The 20,813-nt window shown below is 39.9% G+C and overlaps 1 protein-coding gene across 1 annotated transcript; it reads right to left on the bottom strand.

Annotated features, from left to right (window-relative positions):
* Window positions 1-5,576: 5,576 nt before the first annotated feature.
* CYB5A (cytochrome b5 type A) lies at window positions 5,577-20,759 on the bottom strand. Its single transcript, XM_085052442.1, has 5 exons — window positions 20,521-20,759; window positions 10,665-10,793; window positions 8,997-9,026; window positions 7,291-7,325; window positions 5,577-6,660 (listed from the first exon to the last, which is right to left on the bottom strand). Exons 1-5 carry the CDS (start codon window positions 20,662-20,664, stop codon window positions 6,582-6,584), a joined length of 417 nt encoding a protein of 138 aa, XP_084908568.1. The 5' UTR covers window positions 20,665-20,759; the 3' UTR covers window positions 5,577-6,581.
* Window positions 20,760-20,813: the final 54 nt, after the last annotated feature.

Below are 20,813 nucleotides of genomic sequence, written 5' to 3'. Positions count from 1 at the left end.
TGCGTGGAGCAAAACTTACTTTCATTCTACCAATTAAAACCTGTTAAAATTGCACTTACCTTCCTTATTCTTTTCTATTGCCAGCAATTTAAAGAGCCCTGATGAGTCCCATGCACTTTTCTATTTTGCTATGATACTTCAAATTGCTGAACTGCCTGATGACATGGTAACTCACAATATAATTAAAAACTAGAGGACCTTTTGGATGCAAACCTCAGTATTTGAAGTGTTGAAAAACCTTCCTTTTGTATTTTTGAGTGGAAATCAAATCCATTTCTTGCCTTGTGAAGTCATCGAATGTACCCTATAAATTTTTTATTACTAGGGTAGAGATACGAAATGCCTGCGCTCTGACTTGGGCACATTAAATTGTAATAACAAGATTCACACTATTTCATAAAATGGAGGAACTGGGAGGAAGATCATAACCAGGGTATGTGGTGTACCTTCCACTAATGCCTGAGCCACTTAAACAAAAGCCACCAAAACCTAGTTTGATATCACTTTCTGTTTATTGTGTTTATAGAGTAACACATTGACAAAGATATGCTCATTTTATTGTACACAAAGGAGATGAAATTTGTCATATGCTGAGCAGCTGCTTGTAGCCAACACATGGCTAATTTATGCAAGAAGATGCTAAAAATACATATACCTTAGCAAATGTGTTTCTGGAAGAAGACTGCTCTTCTTTCAGGGCATTTTGATGGCACTTTCTTGCACAGATGGAGTTGATCCTTCTAAAATGAACACTGTTGCCTGAGTTTAAAGTTTCTTTGAAGTTTTACATTTATAAAAAGAAAGCATGTTTATGATACAGAATATAATTTTGTGGAATTCCTGTTTCTTTCATTATATTCCTGGTCACTGATCTCCAGAGTTAACATCTGAGCCAGGATATGACAATGAATAATAGAACTCATGATATTTGTATGACATTTTCAAAATCTTTAAGCCCTTTTTCATTATGTTAATAAAACAAGAATTAAAGTAAGTTTAGCTTTCTTCTAATAGCATTGTACTAGTGGATTCAAAATGAGTACTAAGGGGAGTTTTCCCAGAAGACAGAATTACCAGAGTGCAGTATGCCAGAAGAAATAGGATGCTGACACACATAGTCCCCTGGTTTGCTTTTCAATAACACTCCATAGCAGAGCACACAGCTGCAGAGGCTCACAGAGCTCACATGCCAGGGCTCAGCCTGTGCTGAGCTCCAAGACAAAGTTTGTAGTCTTAATTCATTCCATACTTTGGATTTTTAATTGTCCTGGTAGGTTACATAGTAAACATATGAAAATCTAACAGATGTACAAATTTGTATTTGTGAGGGAATTTACACTCATGTTACTAGAACTTCTGAGCACTCCAGACAAAATCATAATCTGTTCACACAGGGTTTTCTTTTACACATCCCTGCAACAATAGATTTAAAATATGTGGATTTTTAAAGTACAAAAGGAATGTAGTTTGGTGACTAGTTTTTTTAACCCTATGCTGCTTTTTTCATTTTTTTAACTGCATAAGAGCAGTTGGAAGTAGGAAGGCCATCTATTTTTAAGGGATTCATAATGAGCTTGTGACGACTTCAAGAACAAGCTGAAAGGTTCCCACATGAAAGTGTGTGACAAGTCTGGAGCTGCATTCTCGTGCTTCATGCAAACCAGAAGCGAGGCCCAGCAGAAACCAGTGAAGTTACGCCTACAGGAATGATGCAGACATATCCAAACTCACTCTAAACTAGGCCAGAGCCTGCCCAGGCTGAAAAACTTTGTCCAAGAACCAAGATAAATATTCAATCAGTTCATCCGTTCCAGTAGAAATAACAATGTTGGATTCATAGCAGAGAGGAGAGAGTAAAAACCTCTGCACTTAGCAGTTAGGGCACAGAGCTTGGAAAGAAAATCCTGGAAAACAGTCCTTGTTTCAGATTGTTTCTCTTTTCTTCAGCCACCATTCCTGCTCTTCCTCACCTGCTGACGTTTATTTGAAGACACCAACTTACTATATGAAAAAGTGTAATTTGCTGTGAAGAGTCTGATCCTGTGGATGTGTGTTATATGTGATCTGAGAGATGATCCCAGGTCAAGGCTCTCCAGGGACCTTGAGGCAGGATAATCTTGTTTGCTCAGGCTGGCATCTACGACATGCTGAGCTTCTCAAGCCTGTGATTGTCTTGCCTTCAGCAAGGTGCAATAAATTCTCTTGCATGCAACCAAGACTAAGAGCAGCTCACCACCAGGAGCAGCCTGAGAGCAGCTAGTTAGCTCTAAGTCTGCACACCCCAGCTTGTATTCTAGTAATGTGCTCATCCATATCCTCATGTTTGAAGATCTCACCATAACAATAAAATATATAATAACCTGCATTCTGAAAAGTCTCTGTGGCTTCCATAGGGTCAAAAGGTAGCTCTACAGAATCACCTAAAAATAAAATAAGGTTTTCTCATTCTGGTCCTTGAAGCCATGACTGCTCAAATACAAAACTCCCTTTAATGGTTTTTAATTGCTTGTCCTCCTCAGACTGATGCAGAGAATGTTACCAACTACAACATTACACTGAAAACGGATCCAAATATATACAAGTTGTGAATCCACTCAGTTTACAAACAAAAGGATGTATTTTTTTCCTTCCACTGACCAGCCCACTGCCTGCAGGCTTCAAGCAGCAGGTTTAGCTCTTCTTTCATGTTTATCCTCAAGCACCTGTACAGAAAACACACCTTTTATGCATATCCCTGCAAGCCATGTTAAGATGATTGACACTAAAAGCAACAACTGGCTTCAGAAACCTGTGACAGGAGAATGATCTTTCCTTTTTGAAAAAAAGTCATTCGGGAAAGCACACCCCTTTTTTGGCTTACCTTTTTCTCAATATTCATGCCCTTCTAAACATTGAAGCAGTTTACAGTTCCCACCGCTGATGAGTAAAATACCTCTTATTTTCAAGCAATACATGGCTCTGTTTATCCAAGACCAAAATAGGTAGAACTCCAGAGATACAATGGAAGACTCTCATCCTGCAATAGGCTCAGGTTTATCCACAGACCAGGGTCTGTGGAAAAAGGGAAAATTCCAGTGGTAATTGTGCTACTGAGTACAGTTCCTGGACTCCAGGGGTCTGCATGAGTTCTCTGGTGTTCTGTCCAGAAACACCAAAAAACCTTCCCTAAGGCTTTCCTGTGTATAACTTCTTGCCTGAGAGTGCTGCTTTCCTGTCAGTGAGCAGAACTGACAGCCATGGGCAGTACTTAGGCTCTGTCTGCCTAAGTGCAGCAAACTGTTTAAGTACAGGCACAGAAATTATACTACACAGGATAAAAACAAAAATCTATTCCCTTATGCATGAGACTGTAGTGCAATTGTGTCTATTCTGAGCTTTGTTTTAGCAGCATCAAAATGGACCATTGCATGTTCCCACTTTTAGAAAGTCACATTTTATGTCCCCACTTTTAAAAAGCTTGCAAAGAAAATGTCAAGGATTGTTCTATGTGCACTCCTACATGTAAGAAGATTAAGAACAAGTCTAACTAGTTTTCAGAAAGCACAGAAATTCCAGCATTAATCATCTACCAAGATCCAATGTCCCAACATTTCTCATTAATTCATGTGCTTGTCTGCCCACCTACTTCGAAGCCAAGCTATTAAAAACTCGAAATATTTCATCACACAATGAATAAATCAAAGAAAGAAATGTAATGAAGTACGAAAGTAAAGTGGAATTCAAATGTCATCCATCAGTTAGTAGCTTCACCACAGATGTAGATAAGCATTAGAGCTAAGCTTAGAGGAGCATGAGTTTCCTCCTGCTTCTTGTTCCTTCTATACCATTTCTGAAATCCTTTTCTATCCTATATTCAGGAGAAAATGTTGTAACACTATTAATGTTCTACATGTTTTGTGCACACTGATATAGATAATTTATTCTCACTGAGCTTCAGTTTATAGTCATTGTCAGCCTTGCAGAAAATCCAGGAAGTTTTGCTCCAAATGGCCACAAATTTATAAACATTGTTTTATCTTCAGTAGTCAAACAAACAGAAAACAAAACCAGCACCTTTGCATTTTTTTTTTGCCTCTGAAGAAAATTTGTGATTAGCTTCAATTTGCCTAGCTTTCTCTCCCTTGCCAGCTTCTCTCTATCATTCTGCAAAATCCTGACTGCAGCAGTGACAACTAGGGAAAGGCATGGGACCAGCATGACAGAGCAAGTAAGCCAGAGAAAGGAACAGCACACTATTTTTTCCTTGTCATCTCAGGGGGAGCAAGTGAACAAATTGTGCTGGCTTTACTCCACAGACACCAAGAAGCAGCCAAGGCCATCTCCATTTAAGGGGAAGCTCTCCATCATTGTGCATTCTCATGAACAACAGAGGACAGGCAAATAAAGGCCAAAAATGCAATGCCCAAATAATTAAAAGGCAGTGTAAACATTGCAAGGTTTTATAAGTAGACAGTGTAAGATGACAACTGATTTAAAGCATCAACCACTAAAGCCAGCCTCTTCAAACAAAAATTAGTACTCGTTATCAGACGATTAGAACAAATACCTTCAGATCAGATCTTTGAACAAAGGATTTTGTTCTGAGAAGAAAGCAGACTGTCAATTCTTTTCTTTTTGCTGTCAGACTGTAAAAACATTGACTATCCTTAATTCACTTGCTTTTTCAATAGCAGCCATTCATTCCTCACCACACCCATACACATTTTCTCTTCTTCTTCTATTCATACTCAAAAGCTAAAGTCGCATAAATGGTTTTGTATGACACCCCTAAGGAAAGCAGCTCTAACCTTAAGAGTATTAAAAAGGAAAATAAGCCTGATGACTTTTCTAGTTTAGATCTATCTCCATTTACAAAATCAATTTACATTTAAAAACCTGAAAGGAATGTGTATCTCTGAGGAACAACTTGTATTGTGTGGAGGGGAATGCACATGGACATTAGCATTTTTACTTGTATCAGTTGTTGAAGCATTGCCTACTTATCTCTAATCACCATGCTTCTGTTTCACATTGTGGAAATTCTCTGCACATGCCAGATTGGCTACTTTTAGATAGGACTGAGCTTGCATAGTTAATCCAGGGAATTGCATAAATACCCAGTATACAGGACCCAAGCAGAGCTACGTCATATCAAAACTCCAACATACACAGCATGGAGAAAAACCACTTCACAGCAAGTGTTTCACATTAATTGCACTGCAACTGCACTGGACATACTTATCCCAGTTTGAAATTCTTGGAGGGGGAAAGTTAAGCTTTCTATAGTTGCCCCTTTTTTTTTTTGCCTCACCTAGATATATGGGTTCAAGTGTTGTTTTAAAAACGGAACTTGATTTGTGATTCTAAATACCAACTCTGAGTTATTAAACCCTTTTTAAAGATGATCTATAAAAATATCAATAAAGCTTGAATTTTTAAACTCTGTTTCACCACATTCAGAGGAAAAGCCATGGCAAAAACAGAACTGAAGGTAGTGCTTGATGCAAAGTTGAAGTGCTTGGTATGAAGTGCCCCAATTGGACATCCCTTTGAAGGCCTTCAAAGAATTTGGAAATGAAGGTATTTCAGCCAGCAAGTGTAAGCAATTAAACTTTTATTCATGGTCATTTACATATGACTAAAAATGTTCACCACAAAATGCAAACTTGTAGTTATCTTGTATTTAGCAGTGAAAATAGTCTCTTTATAGTAAAGCACCAAAGCACATCACAGAAGAGTCAGAAATAGATTTCATTTATCAGTTTTCCCCCTCATAATGTACTTGACAAAGATGAAGATTTTATTGAAGGCTAAAAGTTCCAGAACAAATTCTAGAGTCACCTGAGTGTTTGGCAGGAACAGTGCTATTTAGTAGCAGTTACTTTTTTCTGCCTTTTTTGAAAAAAAGAGCTATTTTTCACAAAAATGAGACAGACATGATTGGGCCGAACATTGAGTATCATATTTCACCTGAACTTTTTTATGTGAGACAAAGAACAGTTTGCTAGTAGGAGTATTTACAACAACTATAAGAGCAGTTGTCAAAAAAGGAAAAAACCCAGCTCATTATAGCTGATTGGTAGGGCCCAACCACTTACAGGAACCTATAACCACTACTCCACTCAGTTTTATTCATGACATTTAACTTGCATTTCATTCATACTACATTTAAGAAGACAACATGATTTTTTTAAGTTAAGTTGTGTACATGTACACAGTTTTGGTAGTCATTTAAAGCTGTAAAATGTATATGTAAAGAGAGTCCTAATGACCCTATTACAGATTAAAGAGAGATAACCAGAATCAATGTTACATACAAAACAATATTCTAACACAGAAACCAATACAGTTATCAAATAATTCATTAGAGAATAAAATTGTTATACAAAAAGAGAAATGCTGCCTTTTTATCACTTCACAGCAGCATATAAGAAGGCAACATGAAGAAAAGTGCACAGCAGAAAAAGAAGTGTTTCGTTTTCTGAAAAAGTTGAATTTTCTTCAGACATCAGGCTTTTGTCCAGAAACATACAGGGTTAGGATTGCTTATAATCTCTCCCAGAGAATGTATTCTCTTCTTGCATTAGTTCTCAGCAAGGCGCTTACTCTGACATGTAGGAACGATACATCAGGGCCACAATAATTGCTGCTATTGCTGGGATCACCCAGTTGGTCCATGAACTAAAAGGAAGTTTTTGAAAAAGCAGTTTAAGAAGTGATAACCAGCAAGTTAAAAGAGAAAAAAAAGAATCACTGCTTAAAGAAGTCCCTCCTCCCCACTCCAACAAATACTTCAAATTCAGGGCAACTGAACACCTGGATTGTGTCAGTAATACTCTAGACAAGTGAAAAAGCTTGTACAGTTAAGGCTTTGTACTAGAGCTTACAAGAAGTTTGCTCACTGGAGAAGAGTAAAACCTTAGGCACATTTAAAGTTGTGGTGTGCTGCCCAGAATATCATTCATTCAAAAGCCATTTAAGTAGCAGCATCATGTGACACTTCTAAGCACCCAAACTCCCCACCCAGAGGGTCATGTTTCCTTTCACCTGGCAGACTTCAGAAATAAAGCCCTGTGCAAAACAAACCATTTGGTAGATACTCACACCTGTCAATATGAGAAAAGTATCTACCTAGTAAGATGACACACTTGTAAAGTGGTATATAGATGCCAACTTGGGCTTTACACAGAACAGAAATTTTCATGCACCCTGACATCTCAGCTTCCAGCAAATGAAAGCTATTCAGCTTTCTAAGCTTCAGAAACTCTATCAAGAGAAACTTCAAGTTTGACATCAGATATCATACTGTACCTGGAAGAAGACTGAACAGTGGTAATAAGAGTTTCCTGGAAAGCAAAGCAAAAGAAGATATTTACTTCAGGAGGACACCCCTTGCCATCTTAACCAGCCCCTTAATTTCTCAAAACTCATCAAGTGGGATTAATTCAGAAATAACTCAGTGCATGCATTTGGGAAACATCTTCTATTTCCTCTCAGAGGTTCAAGCACGCTACTTTTGCAACCACCCAAATCATTCTAGGTTTCCACGAGACAAATACTGTCTGTAAAAGAATATGACTCAGATTACATCTATGTTGCCCTTGTGAACACCTCAATGAAAAACTAACCCCAAAGGCAAACAGCATGGAAGAGCTGCTGCCCACTTTATCAAGGCTAACACCTTCTGTAACAGACTTTCGACATTCAGGCCCAGGGCATGGCTCCCCACACACCAAGAGTGTATCAGAAATATGGCCCAGCTCATAAAAACTTAATTTTAAACTCATGACGCTGGACATGTGCACTGAGGGTACTTTAAACACAGTGCAAAGACAAGAAGGACATGTGAAAGCCCAAGGCCTTCTGACAGCTCCTGCAGAGACAGGGCACAGAACCTACCTAACCTGTCAGATACCCACCCAGAGTACAGTGCAAATTGAAGTTTTTCAGCCTTTCTACAGCACACACCCTACTGCAGAAAAACATCCCAACTTCCCTCTGGAATGATGGAGAACAAGTGTAGCGTAGGTAGCTATGTGGATACATCTTAACTCCCACCTGACTAGGCATTGGCCAAACTCATATTCTAAGTACTTCAGTTGGGTAAATTCCTGTGAGCTTACTAAAAGGATATAATGCTGCTCTAATGAGCATTTCAGTACATGTGTGTATATATACATATATTATGTATAAAATTTTCTGTCTTTCCTTTAGTTGATTAATATAATTAGAAGATCTTAGAAAAGTGATTATTTCTAAGAAGCAATCTCTCTTGGAACAGCAAGATTAAGACCTTATTCTTACTAAGATTAATTTAAAAATAATTTCCAATTATTTCCTAAGCACGCTGCTGTTCTGGTAAGCTCAGTGCAAACGTGCTCTATGGACACAGCAGCAGCAACTGTACAAAGTAATCCCTGAAGCACTTTCTCCTTTAAGGGACATATGAGTTTTATGAGCTTGATAGCTGAGTGCCAACAGAGATTAATTCTACTAAGGATGGGAAAAAATTAGAAAATAAGTGCAATACTGCATTGACAGGACACTCAGCAGCATCTACTGAAATAGTCAGGAAGCAAACATAATTTCACCTTGAAAAGAGTTCACAATTGCAATTTAACTGATTTGTAATACACTGAATGCCTCTACATACTCTATCTACAAGTGTGACCAATAGATTTTTAAGCATCACATTTTTCCTCCCACAAACACTTATTAGCTTAATCTGCCAATAAAATGATTATTTTTCTTAAACTGAACACTAGAAGTCAACTGACTGATTCTTGTCACCTTTTTGCTATAATGCCATCAACCTCCTGGTATGAAGCCACACAAAATAAAGAAAATAAGAGTTAAGGGGAAGAAGAATTTGAAGCAGTATCAACAAGTCTAGGAGATTTATAACCTGAAACATAAAGCTTAAACCGAATTATTTCTATTTCATTTATACACAGGCACGCAGACACTGCCTGTAATGCCCAAAAGAAATAATGTGGCATTTCAAGAATAACACTTACTGTTGGTTTCTGAAGCTTGGATCTATCATCCTGCAAGAAAAACAAGCAAGAAACATTTAGACAAAATCTGAAAGCACAAAAAACAAAACCAAACCCACACCATTTATCACTTAATTCAGTTTGCAATTCATTCTGTTAATGTGTAAGTATTTTTCCCTAGGTAAAAACTGACTTGCAAGAGAGCAGATGTCAGTGATTGATTTTGAGCTAAGACAAACAGGATCACTTCCTTAAATAATACTTCCCAGTATGCAACAAAGAAGTGAAACGTGAGCCTCCAACAAATTTCATTATTCTTTGTGCCCATGTTTTTGCCTTTCCTTTGTCTCTAGAGAGTATATAACCTGAGCTTATACATTGATTGCAATCATATTACTTCTACCTAGTGTATTTGTATTATCAGGTAAAGTCAACTTACTAGTTGTGGTCCAATGTCCACTGGACCAAAGGTCCCAAATTCTATGAATCTTTCATAAACTCGAAGTCCTACTTGGCACAGTCACCATTTATAATCCTGTGCTGTATTTGAACATTAAACTACCAAGCTGTTTGTTTCATATCTAGTGAAAACAAGCGCTTGTCAAACAAGGAAGAACGGGACTGATAGCCAGGTTAAGAACAATGTCAGTGGCATCAGAAATAGATGGCAAGCCTGCAAAGCCACAAATGTGCATGAGAGCCAAGTCACTTCTTATTAGGAGAAGCTACACTATCAAGAGACAACCTGAGACAAGCAAGGTTGGGAATTTTACTGTGAAATAGGCTATTCAAGATAGTGATTTTTACCCCAAATGCAAGACAACATATGTGAAACAAGAGGAAAAGTGAAGAGGCAGGAATGGGCAATGAAGCAGAGCAGATAACCAGACTAAACCTCTAAACAGTGGTTTTCAACTATTAAGATGCAGGAGAATTGAACTATAGCCTAGCTGAAGGAAGCCAATGCAGCAGCTCTGTAGCTAGAAAGAAATCCTTTAAAACTTGAGACAGCAGAAAGGTGCTCATTAAAAGTACAGGAAATGGTATGGACAGTATAGAAAGAGAAGTAACAGATGATCCAGTGGGAACTGTTCATAAACAACCCTGACAACCACAAGTATGGAACCCTGATACAGATAAAAATGGCAGGAGACAGAGAGGGGAAGACAGAGCAAAAAACTGCAAGTACAATGCTTATAATAACCATTTTCTAAACATACATATGAAAAGCCAGCACTGTACTTTTAGATCCAGATGGAAGCCTAGTAGATACATTTTTACAATGGTGAATGCATGTAAGTGGTTAAGTAGTCACTGCATACTGACACACAAGAAAAGGTCTAGACATTCTGACATACCACTTTCAGGGGTTACAGAGTTTCATTATAGGTCATTATACATCATTATATGACAGCTACACTAGAAATTATTCCAAATTCAGTTTATTCAAGAACTAAGCTGTAAGACAATTTAAATCACCAAAAGATGTGACCATCCTTATGCTACACTAATCAAATCCCTTCACACTGAGGGAACTATCTCAAACCTAGGTCCATCCATGAACAGCTGCAGGATTGTCATACAACCAAAATAGCAGTTCTTCTTGATTTTAAAGTAATTACCAGACAAGCAACCAGATGCAAAAACAGTATAGTAAACACAAAAGTAAGGAAACTCTCATATACTCACAGGATGAAGTTCTCCAACAATAAAGGATTCTGACATTGTCCTTGCATCTGTGGAATGGCCAACATCTTCAAAGTTTTCAGTAGCATCTCCTCCAGCTTGCTCCCTAAGGACCTCTTCACCTCCTGGGTGCTGCAATTTTTAATGAGTTTGAATTTGTTACTGAAATATATTTCACATTCTAGAAACAGAAATTCTGCAATTTACATTTCTAAAATTAAAAAACCAAAACAACAAAATCAGCTGCTAGACTTTATAGAGCAAACATAAGCCTTTCTGAATAACTAGAGACCTTTATGTACTCTCTGAAGCCAAAACTAATGAAACTAAGTCTCTATTTCATTGGCAAAGAAGCAGTAAGAGGCATTACCCCCTGCAACTAAAGCATTTAGAATGTTGTGTGGGAATCAGCCTGTATTTTCACAGCCCAACTATTATCTGAAGTTACATCCTGGGTTTTCACTTCTGTGGGAATGTGTATCTTTATCCAAGCAATGCTTTATCCAGCAGAAGGATAAAAGCTGAAAGGTACATGCTGCAGCAAGAACATTCCAAGAAGATAAACCAAAAAATGTGTTCACAAGAAGCGCAATCAAGCATTGGCAAAACAAGCTGGCAAGGTGCTAAGGAACCTGACCTTCTAGCTAATCCTGGTTTAGCTGGGGGCTGGGCCACATAACTTTAAGGGTCCTTCCAAAACAAATTATGGTACAAATATAAAGTCAGCCACCTATGTTGGAAGTGTCTAAGCACAACTGAAAGCTCATTCAAGACCCTAGAATAGCAATTTGGTTTTCATAGACTATGGAATCCCAAAACCACATTGCTGATAAAAGCCCTGAGATGCAGAGAAGCCATCTCCCAGTATCTTCTAATACCTCAATCCATCACCATTCCCTTAACATAAATCCCTGCTCTCCATTAACTTCTGTTCTTCCCCAGGATGCACCACTTGGGAATTTCATGAAGTTCCACACTTCTATCTATCAAATAACTGCCTATATATACTGCAAGATCTATCACATCTTCTAGTCCAGTGCATTTCCTCAGCTTCAAGTTACTCATTCATGTAACAGGTAAGTAACATGCCATAAAAATTCATCACTCAACTTTCAAGTAGGAAAGTACTACATAAACATCGGGAATGATTAGGTAAGCAAGTTGAAAGCACTTACTAGTACTCCCTTGGATTAAGGTGACCATGGAATAGATATTAGCACTTCACCAGTGGCAGAGGAAGTAAAAGGCTTTGGAGCTCCAATTCAATTTTTAATGCATAATGACTACAGGATACAAAACTATGAAACACAAGCAAAATTTCTGCTATTTAGGGTCATCTGACCTGGAGTATATCTGACCAGAAACCCAACAGATTAAAGAAATGGCAAAACATTTCTACTAGTCAAGGCAATTCAGCTTAGCATTTACTTCAAATCCTATTAATCTCCTATCAAACCTTGTCTTCTGACAAAAACAGTTTTGTTCATACAGATGAAGCAAATTGCTACTATGAGTTTCCAGCAGTTCCAGAACTCCAAAATTTGAATGTTCACATTAAAGGCAGACATTTATTTTAACAGATTAAGGAAGCTGAAGAGAAAAAAAAAAACACACAGAAAAAAATCCCAACACAACACTTTTTAAAGAGCCAAGATACCACAGCTATTAGGGGTAATAATGACTAAGCAAAAGCAAGATTAAGCAACCAATAGAGAGATTAGACACAGAAGCTGAGCCAAAAAAAGGTTAGAAGAGTACAAGCAGAGTAAAGATTACGCAAGCAACCTGCAAATATGGCATGCTCACCAAAATCCTGTCCTTGAATCCATTCTGGCAAGTATTCAAGAAAAGGACTGAACAAAAGTTGAGGGAACACTCAAGTTCAATGCCTTGAAATGGCACTTAAGAAGCTGAACTTGGGTCTAACCAGCACTCCCAGATATTGCCTCAACTAAATCTTCATAGAATTTCTTCAGCAATGTTGGTTTGGGCTTTTTAATACTATGCTAAAGAACTCTGCTCCCCAAAACAGAAAAAGGTATGTACTTCAGCAGAAAAGGTGACACAACTCCTTGGAAAACATGCTTAACAAACAAGGTATCAACAGGCAGTAAAAGGCCCCAAAATTAAACTACCCATAAAGCACCAGCTGCATAAGCAGTATGTAAACTCATATTCATGCACTGCACTGAAATCAACCCTCACTCACACATGTACATAAAATACCAGTTACTCCAGCAAGTTGTCAAGATCACATGGTTTACACTAGTTCTCAAAAAACCCTCACCATGCAGCCAAACAAGTGGATACCTACCAATGTAACTGCATCTCCATTAAAATTACTTCACAGAGCTCTTTATCTACTAGCAGGTTCCCAGCTACAGAATGATCATGTACTAACTTGTGCTCCCAAATCCCTCCCTTGTGCCACTACAAAGCAATCACGTAGCTATATGGGCAGCACCACTGAGGCACTCCAGCTTCTCTCTGTAGAACTAGTTTTTGGGCTAATTAGCAACTGATCCCTCTGTCTACAAAACCACAATATTAGTGTCAACAGTGACTGCAACCAACCCTCTCTACCAACCCTCTGACTGACTATCACAGATCAGCTGAAGAGGACAAATTCACCCCAACCTCTGCCACTACAGCTGGAAAACTGGTTTGGTTTTTTTTGGTTTTTTTTATGACACAAGCAAGGCTAAGTACAGAGAATCACACACAGAATTCCAAAGTTAAGCCACCTACCAGATAACGTTAACAATAACCTACTAGACATTGATAGAAGTACTTGGAAACTAGACACTTTGCTCTTAGATGCCACCTCTGTTTAATGACATGAACTTACAAACCCTCAGTAAATAACTAGCACATAATACATGCAATTAATTAGAAGATTTCACCTCCCTAATGAAAGAGAGCAACTGTAATGTCTCACACAAAGGGCAAGAAGTGACTTTTCTATCAAAAGATGAGCATCTGTCATGGTTGGATGAGTTTCCCAAAGCTTGTTTACACAAGGCCTTTGTTTGTGATTCTGCCTGGTAAACAAAGCCTGCCACCAGAACAGCTACTTTAATGAAGATCCTCTGGATAGACCCTGGAACTGGAAAGCCCACAAGGCTATACCGATAGTGATTCTTAAGCCAAAATCCTGTTAATAAAAGTAATTGAAGAGTTCTTGCAGGTAAAATTGTGGTTCAAGGGAAACAAAATAGCTTTTAATGATAAATTATGACAACCCAGCTCATTCCTAGGACATTCCCAATATAATAAATAATCTAAGTTACATGCATAACAGATGTCTATACAGAGTCAGCACCAGTACAGAGCACAGACTAATTCCTGACAGCAGCACATTAGAAAGCTTTAGATAAGGCAAATAAGCAGTCAATCTTGCTGCTCTCATCTGGGTCAAAAGTCCATCTTACCTCATCCTGAACGCCACCTTTTCTCCCCCTCGCTATAGTCATGCAGATTTCTCAGTGTCATAGTTCAAGACTCGATTAAAGCATAACTACCTTAATTTGCAACTTCTGTGCCCTCTGCCTTCCTACACCAGGAGAAAGAAATCTAGGGTCCAATTTAACTTTCAGAGATATCAGCAAAGGTCTCCATTAGTGGCAGTCTTAGAAACTCACATTTCATTTTCTGCACTACAGGAATGAAAAGCAGACAGGGGGGCAGAGCCAGAAACACCCAGAGAACCTCAGCTTTATTATGCAGGACAGACAGACAAATGCTTCCTTATTTCAAGGGCATTTTCATGTAGTCTGAAAAGAGTCCTCCAAATTATTTTTATCACCTATTTAAGTTCCAGGATAGAAATTGTCTGCTTATGTAAAATGTAAGGAGCCTAGGAAAGAAGATCTGAGAATGTATTTTTGAAAACTATGATTAGGCTTTTAGATGAAGTGCAAAATAAATACCCAGTAGCTTGGTGTCTGACCTGATTTCAGCTGGGACAGAGTTCCATTTTCTTCCTGGAGGCTGTTACAGTGCTGTGTTTTGGATTCAATACAAGAATGATGCTGATAACATACTGATGCTGCAGTTGTTGCTAAGTAGCACTCACCCTAATTCAAGAACTTTTCAATGTCCCATGTTCTGCCAGCAAGAAGGTGCACAAGAAGCCAGGAAGAAACACAGCCAGGACAGCTGATCCAAACTGGCTAAAGGGGTATTCCATACCACAGAACATCATGCTCAGTATACAAATTGAGGGGGGAGTTGGCTGGGAGCTGCAGCTCACTGCTTGGCAATGGGCAAGGCATGGGTTAGCATCTCTTTTTGTCTCCCTTTTTATTGTAAGTATTATATTTTATTTCATTTCAGTTATTGAACTGTTCTCCTCTCAACCCACACATTTTATCCTTTTTCCCTGATTCCCTTCCCCATTGCACCAAGTGGCTGTGAGAGCAATGAGCAAGGGGCTGCAGGGCACTGGGGTTAAACCACAACAGTGCCCATTTCCCCACTTACGAACAGCTACAGCTTGCAGAGTTTCACATAAAAGTGCTGTTTATCAAAGAACTTTCAAATTCTCCTGCAAGCTTGGTCAGAGTTTAAGGAAGTGTTAACACTGGGTTTAATCCTCAGACTGCAAGGTTCTGCAGTAACAATTCCCATGGTTCACTGGCAGACTCCAAATGTGCCAATACCAATACAGACATCTTTCAATGCAAGCTGATCATGACTTTAAACATGGAAGGCATTATGCTGCTCCTCCACAACACCATCACACTGCATCAATGTAACTTATTGCCACATAGGGGAAAGAATGTTTTTCATCCTGATGCAGTAAAACAGTATTTGCTTTGCACTTTATTTGATCAACATTGCCAAACACATTTAGTGGGAGCTGTCCATTCTAGGAAAAGTTGTTTAGGAAACATGCTATGGAAGCAGAAGTTCACACCTTATGAAAAGAAAATATTTACCAAAAATGTTTTTGCTGAATTCTGAGGCCACCAACAATTAAAGTAACCTAAACAAAGTCTGTATTACATAAATATTAAATGCATACCTTAATTGATTTCCAGAAACAGAAACTCCTCTGTGGCAGAGATGCTCCCATACCTGTCAGCTTTTTTGTCTAGCTTAAGGAATCCAAGCAAATTCCCACAAGAGCCTCACAGCAAGTAAATCAAGACACAGATCATTCATTTTTATTGGCCCAGATACTCTTGTTTAGCTCATTAGATTGATGCCAAAGCCTGACTAGAGGGATTGTTTTATTAAAATTATGGGGAAACACTATAGAGCATTGCCAACATACTTTGTCCATTAATTGACAATTAATGTTATTCATATATGTAATTATCTGCAATACAGATATAACCATGACATACTGCTGTGAGTATGCATTTCTAGTAGCTATTTTCCTTTAAATGACATAGGACCTTATCCTGGTTTCAGCTGGGATACAGTTCATTGTCTTCTTAGTAGCTGGTACAGAACAGTACTTTGGATTTAGCATGAGAATAATGCTGTCAATGAACTGATCTTTTGGTTGGGGCCAAATAGTGCTTAACCATGTCAAGGACTTTTCAGTGTCCCATGCTCTGCCAGTGAGGGAGCACGGCTGTGACAGCTGACCCAAACTGGCCAAAGGGACATTCCATACCACAGAATGTCATGCTCCATTCATAAAGTGGGAAGAGTTGGCCACGAGCCACCAATCACTGCTCAGGAACAGGCTGGGTATCTGTCAGTGAGGTGAACACATGTATGGTGCACTGTTTGTTTCTGTTGGGTTCTACTCTTCTCTAATTAGCATTACAATTACTGTTATTACACTTACTTTATTTCAATAATTAAATTATTCTTATAGTGACCCACAAGATTGACCTTTTTCTGATTCTCCTCTGCATGCACACAGGAGGAAGGGGAGCGAGCCACTGTGTGGTACATAGGTACTCCCTGGGGTTAAACCACAAGACCTGAAACTAGGAAAATGTTTCCCAAACCCTCTGCAACACAAGTTTGACAGTCTTTAACAACAGAGATAACATAAAAGTTTCTGGTTTCAAGAACTGTCTTTCTGGCCAAGACCTTTTAAGTAATGCATTCCAAAAGCTGAGGTCTGTTGATTTCTTCTCCTGGACTTGGAAAATCAATGAAAATTCAGAGATAAATCTTCAAGCTACTAATTTTCCCCAATATCTGCCACCAAAAAAAATTTTAAAATTGAGATATGAAAGCAGTTGCTGGAATCTTCAGTAACTCCAAGGAAAGAGTATCAAAGCATCCAACTGTTTCCTCCTTCAGCACTTGTTCTCTATTTAAATTTTCTATATTTCAAAAGATCAAAATTATCTTTTTAAGGCTTTTCTAGGAAACCAAGCTAGTATGGGTCACACCATGCAATGCCTCCTCTCCTACTCTGCCCTACCACTCCCAACACATACATGTCACCACTCCAGTCCATTTACTATCTAACTTCATTAAGTGTTCACAGAGGCTGATTGTTCCCCAAAACCAAACAAGTTCCACTAAACACCTACAAGCTCCATGAAGACACAAGAGCTGGGCAGAGGAAGAACACCCTTTAATTACTGTAATGGAGTGAAAGGCAGCACCACACTTTCACTTATTAAGCATGAAAGCATCCAAGCTGTTTTCAAGACTGAAGCACAGTAAAGTTTTCCACTTCATTATTAATAAGAACATATTTCCATCGCTTAATGCAGTAGCTGAAAAGATGGCTTATTGATTTTATAAATGGGACTGGGGAGCTCACCTGCTGCTCCCATTTCCTCACTCCCCAGTAAAATGATACTTATTTACTACTTGGGTAGGGCTTGAGTGAGGTGATGCTTCAGCAGTACATTCTTTTTAATACTCTGGATTTAAATTTCAGTGGCCCACATTTAATTCTTAAAATATGTTACACTTTCCTACTCCTGCATGGAACTGCAAGAAATAAACCTGAGTTTAACCAATAATGCCATGAAACAGCTAACACAATCCCACTTTGAGAAGGGTTTACTGCACTCTGGAATGAACCTGCAAGATACTAGCTCCAATTTCTCCTCAGCTGTCACATGCAAATGCCTCAGTGTCTGACAGTGTCAAAAGAATTAGCATAACACTTGATAAGTTAACTAAGTACCAAAAGCATTTTAAAAAAATGTTTTAAAAGTGCGCTATGAAGTATTTTAATCTAAGTGCTCCATAACAAAAATCACGAACACAATGAATCTTAAAATATCCAAAAACTTTCCCTAAGACTGTAGCTTCACTAAGATAGTTCAGGTAACTATTTTCAACAATATAATTCATTATCTCAGAATGTCTTTGAAATTTCAGTTCAAAACCAGTCATATTCTATTGAAAGCTGTTTTAACGCGAGGTTGAAGTTTGACTTATGTGTACCAGGCTACTTCAAGACATTTCCCAGCTGTTCAAAACCCACCTATTTAAATGCTTACAAATGAAATTCTTTTGCTATGCTGCTGAATTATCAATGTTGTCCTGAAGGATGAAAATGAGATTTTCTTGGAGAAGTTTACACAACATGGTGCCTCTTAATATTTACCACTTTCACCACATGTACTGAAGAAAGAGGCTGTGTGACTGCTTAAACTCCAAAGCTCATTAGATGCTGGAATTTTTTTTGTCAAGTGTTTTTTTTTTCTTGTGTTGGGTTAGGTTTGGGATTTTTTTTTTTTGAGGTGTGGGTCTTCTTGTTTCCACCTCCTCAATCTGGACAATATACAATACAATTATGTATCAACTAAAACTGATCAAGTTTCCCAAAGCTAATCCAGTTTTGCAGACTACATGAAAAGCTGCATTCTCCTCCAGAGCTTCTATAATTAATTTGGCCCTGCCTGCATAATCAAAAAGATGTCCATAACTAATGGATGAAGACGACCAGGGGCAAAGCTAGATGAAAAATAATGAAGGAAGAGGCAGTAGATCAGTTTCACAATCTGCCTTGCTGAAAAGCCAAACAATTTGCACTGACACACAACTAAAGAATGAAATACTACCTGTGTCAACACTGCCTTTGAAAAATTGCTTGTCAACCCTCCTTTGCAAAATGCTCAATTTCTCCTTTGAATTGCAAGTGTTTACAAGCACAAAAATCAAGAGAAGGGCTACAGAACTACTGATGCTTGGAATCTGTCACGTCTCTACCCATCTAAACCGTATTCACAAAAAAATCAGTGTAAGCCTACCATACACTTTTTAATTGGATGCTAAGTTGTCTTTAGGAAGAATTTCTTCACAGGAGAGGTGATTAGACTGGAACGGGCTGCCCAGGGGCATGGTGGAGTCACCATCCCTGGAGATTTTACGGAAATAGATGTGGAAGTGGAAGTTAGTACCATGCTCTAGTAGACACAATGGTGTTTGGTCAAAGGTTGGACTCAATCTCAGACGTCTTTTCCAATTTAATAGATTCCGTGATCCTGTCTTTGCAGATGGGGAATAATGGGAGCAAGGGAGAAAACTCAAAATATCTAAATCCCAGATCCATTAAATTATTGGGGAAAAAAAGTGGTAGTTTTATTTCTGCATGTCCACAGAAGAATGTTTTAGTCCAATAATTAAAATGCTTACTCATTAACCATGACTATCAATGCTTAGAGCAATTGATCACTGTCTGTCAGAGATCAAAAACATCAACCACTAACTGTCAAAGAAAAAAAACCAACAAAACACAATCAAAGGGACTGAACTTGACTCGAGTGCTCCACACTAGACTTTGCACTCGTGCAGCTTTGCAGCACCACTCTGCTTCCCTGCACCAAGTAGATCAGGGCAGCAGTGAGAGCATAGATCCTAGTGGAATGCTTCAGTTGATTTTCTGAACGTGGCTGCCTTTATGTAATGCCATGTCTGCCATGTCCTGCAAAAAAAGACCACCCAGGTCTTAAGGCCACCCAGGACTTTCTTACTTGGCAGATATGAACACAAGCCACTGTGACCAAGAGGATTTACCAAGGACTGGATACAAAGAAGAATTTTTTTTACAGTGCCAGTAATGAGGCATTGGCACAGGTTGCCCAGGGAAACTGTGAATGTCCCATCCCTGGAGGTGTTCAAGGGCAGGTTAGGTGGGGCTGGGAGTAATCTGGTGCAGTAGAAGCTGTCTCTGCCCTTGGCACGGGGGCTGGGGTTAGATGAGCTTTAAGGTCTCTTCCAAACCAAACCATTTTGTGATTCTGTGACTATCAGAGTAACCCCAAGATCTGTGATATTCTGCACGTCGTGATACTTTCCTTCCACTTTGTGAAGTTACCTTCCTGTTCTGTAATACAACACACACTATAATAGTGTGACGAGAGGAGTTGCTGACCTTTTAGTTCACAAGACAATGTGGCTCTGGGTCCCAGCTGAGTCTTCACTTTTAATTCTGCTCTCAGTTGGCACACCAGAGCAAGAAGCAGACGGATTCTGCCCCACTCTTGGTACTCAAGACTCACGCAGCCAGCCCGCCTGTCCGAGCCCTCAGTACCGACACCAGATTTTTTTCCTTGTCCTCATTTACTGAGAATTCAAATTCCAAGGCCGAAAGTTTCAGGAAGGCGCGGGCAGCGAGCGGCAGAGAGCGGCAGACACGGCAGCGCGGCCGGCGCGCTCGGCACTCGCGGGTTTGTCCTGCCCGAGAGGCGCCCGGAGCCCGGGCCCGCCCCGCCGCTCTGCCTGCCGGGCGTACCGCGGCACCGAGGGCGGGCCGGGGCAGCCGGACGGGAGCCCGCCAGGGGCACGGCGCGGAGAGCCGAGCAGCCGCCGGCGAGCCAGCCCCGCCCCGCCCCGCGAGGCTCCGGTGCCCTCAGCGTCCCGGCAGCGTCCCGGCAGCGTCCCGGCAGCGTCCCGGCAGCGTCCCGGCAGCGCGGGCACCCACCTCGTCCAGGAACTTGGTGACATCGTAGATGCGGTGGTGGATGATGATCCAGGTGCTCTGGCTGTTGTTGTGCTTCTGCACCTCCTCCAGGCGGTAGTAGCGGCCCCGCCACGACTCTTTCCCGGTCTCGCTGGAGCCTACCATGTCCTGTCCGGTCCTGTCCTGTCCGGTCCCGTCCCGCACCGCACACGCCACACGCTGCGACACCGCACGCCGGCCGGGGCCTCGCCGCAGGCCCTATCACCGCCTGCCGCCGCCCCGCCCCTCCCGCCCCGCCGGCCTCTCATTGGCGG

Source organism: Lichenostomus cassidix, chromosome 2 (assembly GCF_008360975.1).
Source record: "Lichenostomus cassidix isolate B80296 chromosome 2, HeHo_3.0, whole genome shotgun sequence".
NCBI classification, from domain to species: domain Eukaryota; kingdom Metazoa; phylum Chordata; class Aves; order Passeriformes; family Meliphagidae; genus Lichenostomus; species Lichenostomus cassidix.
Note: the sequence above shows the minus strand (reverse complement) of the source record. Positions and strands in the feature narration are given on the sequence as shown.

Coding starts and splice junctions, on each gene's coding strand:
- CYB5A (XM_085052442.1), bottom strand. CDS start 20,664: ATGGTAGGCTCCAGCGAGACCGGGAAAGAGTCGTGGCGGGGCCGCTAC. Junction 10,794..20,520: donor TCACCAAGTTCCTGGACGAG/GTGGGTGCCCGC, acceptor TAAAAATTGCAG/CACCCAGGAGGTGAAGAGGT. Junction 6,661..7,290: donor ACTGTTCAGTCTTCTTCCAG/GTACAGTATGAT, acceptor ACTTCCTTTTAG/TTCATGGACCAACTGGGTGA.